At 40.3% G+C, this 6,825-nt stretch overlaps 2 protein-coding genes across 13 annotated transcripts in view; one reads left to right on the top strand and one right to left on the bottom strand.

Moving 5' to 3' along the window:
* Positions 1-4,187, top strand: part of Gpr87 (G protein-coupled receptor 87) — a 22,603-nt gene extending 18,416 nt beyond the window's left edge. Inside the window, exon 3 of the mRNA XM_008844887.1 lies at positions 3,067-4,187. Within this exon, the coding sequence (XP_008843109.1) occupies positions 3,067-4,109 (1,043 nt within the window). The 3' untranslated portion in view covers positions 4,110-4,187. The remainder of the gene's footprint in view (positions 1-3,066) is intronic.
* Med12l (mediator complex subunit 12L) overlaps positions 1-6,825 on the bottom strand; it is a 343,300-nt gene that overhangs the window by 139,393 nt on the left and 197,082 nt on the right. The window lies entirely within an intron of this gene.

Consider the following 6,825-nt stretch of genomic DNA (forward strand, 5'->3'; position numbering starts at 1 on the left):
CCATACTCCAGTGGATGGCCCCTCATCCAAGAATATTTGGACAAAATAATAATAATAATGATAATGATAATAATAATAATTAATAATAATAATATACAGAAGAGAGACATCCATCAGGAATACTGAGGTAGAAGGATAAGTTCCAGTCCACAATGGACGTGTGCAGCTCCAAGGAGCCATCGCTAAGGACTAAAGTACCCCACGCCCTGTGGGCTTCAGCTAGTGAACCACTCTACTGACCTGCATTTACAACGGCTTTGAAAATCTACTCCCAAGTGACTGTTACAAGGTATAGCCATCATCTCCAGAGCTGATGCAGCTGTTGTTTCTAAATTCTGTCCCCCAGCTGAGCCCTTTATTCTCATAAAATGTACTTGGTTTCTTGCACTTCCCTGAGGGTTTTATCCCCAGTAAGATGAAAGCGATGGTTATTAATTTAATTGGGTAAATCAATTCAAGTGAGATATCTAAGCCGTGCTAAAGCGGCACTTCTTAAGTGTCTACTGCCTTTAATACTGATTTGGATCTTCTGCGCAGAAACAGCCAAACTGCAGTACTTTATTAAACCAAAACAGGCCGGGTGACACTGTTTGAGGCAATATTTCAAACTGGCAGCAGTCACAGAAGTGGCAGCTGAACCAGGTACTTTTAACTTGTAAAGCTTAGTAACACTGTGGGTCTCATTAACAGGTTAGTCTAGGTATAAATTACTAAGCTATGTAAGAAGATTTAGGCCAGGAAAACCAGTTTTTAAAAACACAGCAAGGAAAAAAGGAAAAAAAATCAGAAAGAGGCTAAGGCTACTGAAGAACAGCTGTGCTTGCATTCGGGCAGTCATGTAAGAACCTGTCTCCAGGGGTGGAGACACGGCTCAGCAGTTAAGAACACTGGTTGTTCTTGCAGAAGACCCAGGTTCGAATCCCAGCACCACATGGCAGCTAACGACTGTCCATAACTCCAGTTCCAAGGGATCCGACAGCCTCTTCTGACGTCCGCGGGCATTGCACGACACAGGTACACTTACCAACATGGCAGGCAATACACACAAACACATAAAACAGAAAGAAAAGAAAAGAACCGAACCAAACCTGTCTTGGGATTACAACCATCAGAACTGCCTTTCCTGTTTCACTTCTTCAAAGAAGGAAACGAACATACATAAAAATGTCAATCATGCAGGTGAATGACTAAGGATCACGCTATTCCCTAAAACAAAAATCATTCAAAGCATAATTAAAAGTAATGGTTATTATTAATTAGTGGGAAATAAAACTTTAGAAATGATCTTCCTTATACTCTTGTACCTAAAACATGAATTTGTAAACTGATAGTTCAGGTTCTCTAAAAATACAGATGACAAAATGTGCATGATCAAATGTCAACAGTCACTGGGGAAAGGGCTTCATGGGAACCTGGAGAGGCAAGAGGCTTTGAGAGCAGCAACTGCCTATTCGGGAAAGAAGTCAGACAGGAGACTGAGGGGAAGAATCAGGAAGCAGCACAGTGTGAAGACCGCCACAACTGAACTCCAGCCAGCCATCCTCAGAGGCTCTCCTTGGGCAGGCACTTCCCTACCAACCTGCTTACCTCTTGGCTGGAGGAGTCCTGGGGAAGAAGGAGTGGGTGGCATTAGTAATTGTGGTGTTTGGGTTCACAGCACAAACTGGAGTCCTGAATCCCTCCTACAACCATGCTTCCCACAAGATACTGAGAGGTCTTTCATGACTGCCACAAAAATAAAATGTCTGCACACCATTCCATTAATTACATGTCAGAGTGGTGGGATGATAGAAGTCTTTAATCACATGGACCAAAAATTTAAGAAGACTCCAAAAGATCTTTAAAAACTCATAAGAATAGTAGGTATAATCTAGTCTTGTAAATACCAACAAAAACAGCAAACTATATAATTATTTTTACCTGATGTATTCCTTGATAATGAACTTGAATACTAAGGAGTGGAGAAAATCAGTTTTGACTGAACTACAGAGAAAGACTTATTTATCCTCATAACTACACAAACACTTTACTAAAAAATATATTAGATGATGTATAGTACCTAAGGGTGATTATAATGATCCAAAACTGATCATCTCTGGTAAGTTTGTACATACCCACAATTTACATTCTACTACAATGAGAAGAGACCTAGAAAAATCAGTTTGCTAGATCTAGATCTGCACAGGACTTTGCTCCTCCTGAAAAAAGAAGATTTTTTTTTTTAATTCAAGAATATCCAAGATTTCTTATATGTCTAACAATGATCCTTAAATAAATCTCAGGAAATCTTAAGTCTTCAGAGTAGCTTACTTTACTCCTTGCTGGTTCCAGATGACTTTATAGCTTAAAACTGAGGCAGTGCAGAGGGGGTAGACTTCCAAAGACAACACTAAACTAATTTCAATGTTCAAGTTTATTTTCTTGTTCTAAGAAACCAGTTTTCTGCCTCAGGTTTTGTTGATTCTATCTGTAACAATATCTGATGCTGAATTAAACCTCAGGGTCTTACATGTTTATTCTTATTTGCTTTATCACATAGATGCTATCTATTATATACTATAAATATATATATTATGTATTTCTTATTTTCAAAAGGTTGTCACAAAGAATCAGAAATAGGGATTTTTATTCAAAGGATCTTGATATGCTGAGGAAGCAGACGTCACATTATTAAGCTTCTCAAAACACTAATGAGGTGCTTCTTTAAATCTTTGAGGCAGGGACAGGAGAGATGCCTCAGTGGTTAAGAATGCTTCTTTTTTTCTTCCAGGGAACTGAAGATCAGTTCTCAGCACCCACATCAAGTGGCTCATAACTACCTCTAACTTTAGCTTCAGGAGATCTAATTCCCTCTTCTGGCGTCCACTGGCATGTATAAGTGGCATACACTCACAGACAGACACACACACACACACACACACAGAGGTGGGGGCGGGGAAGGGAAGGAGGGGAGAGAATACAATTTAAAAAATAGAAACCCTTGAAATGATCTTTCCGCTTACTCAGAACAACAGCTCAGCCCTAAGAGAGTCAGGCGCACTGACATGCATGTCTCCATTTCTGCAGATAATGAGCTGCACAGCCAGGAGATTCACTCTGCAAACAGGACAAGCGAGGGACCTGGGAAGAACGCCACCCTTCACAATGAATTTGACACCATCATCCTGCCTGTGCTTTACCTTGTAATATTCGTGGCAAGCATCTTGCTGAATGGTCTGGCCGTGTGGATTTTCTTCCACATTCGGAATAAAACCAGCTTCATATTTTATCTCAAAAACATAGTAGTGGCTGACCTCATAATGACGCTGACATTCCCATTCCGAATAGTCCATGATGCGGGATTTGGACCTTGGTACTTTGAGTTTATCCTCTGCAGATACACCTCAGTTTTGTTCTATGCAAACATGTACACATCTATCGTGTTTCTTGGGTTGATTAGCGTCGATCGCTATCTAAAGGTGGTGAAGCCTTTCGGTGACTCTCGCATGTATAGCATAACGTTTACCAAGGTCTTGTCAATCTGTGTTTGGGTGATCATGGCTGTTCTATCCTTGCCAAACATCATCCTAACTAATGGCCAACCAACTAAGGAAAATATTCACGACTGCATGAAACTCAAAAGTCCTTTGGGAGCCAATTGGCACACGGCAGTCGTCTACGTCAACAGCTGCTTATTCGTGGCTGTGCTAGTGATTCTGATTGGATGTTACATAGCCATTTCCAGGTACATCCACAAATCCAGCAGGCAATTCATAAGTCAGTCAAGCCGAAAGCGAAAGCACAACCAGAGTATCAGGGTGGTGGTGGCTGTGTTCTTCACCTGCTTCCTACCGTATCACTTGTGCAGAATTCCTTTTACATTTAGTCACCTAGACAGGCTTCTGGATGAATCTGCACACAAAATTCTCTATTACTTCAAAGAAATGACACTTTTTTTATCTGCATGCAATGTGTGCCTGGATCCAATAATTTATTTTTTCATGTGTAGGTCATTTTCAAGAAGATTATTCAAGAAATCAAATATAAGAACTAGGAGTGAAAGCATCAGATCACTGCAAAGTGTCAGAAGATCAGAAGTGCGCATTTATTATGACTACACTGATGTGTAGGAGCTAGAGACCAGGCGGCCTTCGCTTACTGGAATCACTGTACGAAAGTGTAAATAAATGTTTTCTTTTCATCATACTCGCTGGAGCACATCGAAAATACTGATAAAACAAAGACCTCAGGGCATAACTTGGAACAAAGAAAAACATACAGACGTGGCAAAAAATGGGAAGTACCATGTGGTCGAACAGAGACAAGACATCTCAAGACACAGACTAAGGGGCAGAAAAGCCCTGGTCATGTAAGTGTCTAAAACTATGCTCGCTGCTGTACCTCACTTCTGCAGAGAAAAGAACATACAGAGAGCTCTCCAAGTTCAGTATTTGAGAAAAAAAGAGACAATTTTCAAAACTGTTCATGTATTGCCTATGTAACAATAAACATTGATTACTAGGCCTTGGGTCACTCTAACTGTGCACTGACTCCATACATCATTCCCTCGCTGTGCTTTTTAATGTCTTATGCACATAATAAGCATATGTGTGGCAGGGGAACGGGAAGAGGGCGTGGAAGGAGAGATGGTGTAGCTACGTTTTCTATCAATGCACTCATGACGTTACAATCGACAAACTGGTTTTAAATAAGCTCCTTCAGAGACAGCAATGACACTGAGTATTACGGAAACTTCCCAAGTAATGTGTGCCATCGTTCTATCTTTATAAGAAACGTAAATCCTTATTTGATAAGAGTAGAGAAGAAAATATGGAAGCTTGTCTAACAGGTGTACTAAACTCATTAAATACTCATTTAGCCATCTTTTATATTTTAATTAAAAAAGAGTAGTCATAAAATATTCTTCCCCATAAAGTATGCTCAATGGGAATATCAATTGTTTCAACATACACTTATAAGAGGAAGGATGTAGTTCAATAAGTAATGTTAAAAAGCCCAAGGTGGCCACCTAAATGTCAGGATGGGTTCTCTTCTTCAATACACAGCTTGGAACTACATTCTTTCTCAAATCCATCAGCTTACTAACACAGATGGAGGGTCTCATCCAGCTGTTCCTTTTCATTTATTTTACTGCATTTATTTATTTTGTGTGTAGGGATGTGGGTATTGCATGCTACTGCACATGTGTTGACATTAAAGAACAACTTTCTGGAGTCAGTTATCTCCACATGTGGGTGCAGGGATCTAATTCAGATTGTCAGGCTTGCTGAAGAGCACCTTGACCCATTGGGCCATCTCGCCAGGCCCTGCTGTTTTGAACAGGTTTTAACTGGAGCTGAGGATAAAGATGAAAAGGGAGAGTAAAGGTATGTTTGCCAACTAAGAGGACACTGTGTGGCTGGGGAGATGAGGGGACTTGAGTAAACCCACATAAAGTCGAGTATGTCACATGCACCTGTAATCTTAGTGCTCCTACAGCAAGAGAAAGGGGAATCCCCAAAGCTGGACGGCACACATACATACACACACACACACACACATGCATATAACATACATACGCGAAAATTTAAATGGGGCATTGTAGTTAACAGAGATAACACACGGATATAACACACTACAAGACTGCATTTACACTCTTGCAAACTGCAAAATTGCAGTAAGTACAAGTGAGCAAAACAGGGTTCATGAGTAGCAGCATAAGAACAAGCCACTATTGGATGCAGGACAGGAAGTAGGAGCTCCAAAATCCTAAGTACGCTAGTCAATATTGGCAGAGGACTAAAACAATTATCTGACAACTTCTATCAAATATTAATCCATCAGGATTTCAGCTCCATAAATTCAATGGTCAGTGAAGTAAATGAAGCTTTTATGTCCCATCTGCTCATTTGCATAGTTACCTCCACCCCCAACTCTGTGACACTAACTAGGCTGGCCTAGGCATATTTTAGATCAGTGGATAAGAGACAGGAGACAGAAGACAGCAGCCTGTGCCAGCCTCTCAAGAAGGCCCAAGGTAAGGTCCAGCTACCCTCCACCAAGGAGGAGCCACGCCGCTGCAGGAACCCTTCTTCCCTCTCCTTCCTCTTCTTCTCTCCACCACACGGCTCCAGTCAGAAACCTCAGAGCCCACAGGACAAGCTTCACTGTTGGTGGACGTTGCTACATGCACAGCCCCTTTAGAACTGGAAGACTATGAAGCGACCCTCTTTACTAGCATCTGCTGGCCAAGTGCTCTGTCCCAGGCCTCAGTTAATTTGTGATTCAGGCTTTGATTCTAAGAAGTCTTTAAAATATTTATTTTAAATCTCATTTACTATCTCTACATTGAATCACCATAGAGTTGTTGGCCGTATTTATTGTGGCACACATTATTTCTCTGAAATGGCATTGTTTAAATCAATAGCATAATTCAAAACACTTACTACAAAAAAGAAAAAGCAAGTGTCATTATCTTCATTTTTAAGAAGTCATATTACAAAACTCATCTAAGCCGAAGTTCATATTTTATAACAATTCCCAAAACTTATTGATTCAGGACCTAGGATGAAGCAGTTACAGGAGAAAAGGGGCAGTGGCAGGTATGGCATGAACTACAGCACCAGCATCAGAAGCAGCACAGGGTGTTTGATCCACAGTGTGGAAAGCATGGACTCCACTTGATGGTTTTTAAAAATTAGTAATTCTGAAATAATCTCAAATATGAAATAGAGAATTACTTATGGCTTTTTTGTTTTTTGTTTTATTATTTATTTAATAACCACATAATTAGAAGAGGCATTTCATTACAACAGCATTGACATATTCAATAACAATTTCCAGAGC

The sequence above is a fragment of the Nannospalax galili genome, unplaced genomic scaffold (genome assembly GCF_000622305.1).
Source record: "Nannospalax galili isolate Female #2095 unplaced genomic scaffold, S.galili_v1.0 scaffold351, whole genome shotgun sequence".
NCBI lineage: Eukaryota > Metazoa > Chordata > Mammalia > Rodentia > Spalacidae > Nannospalax > Nannospalax galili.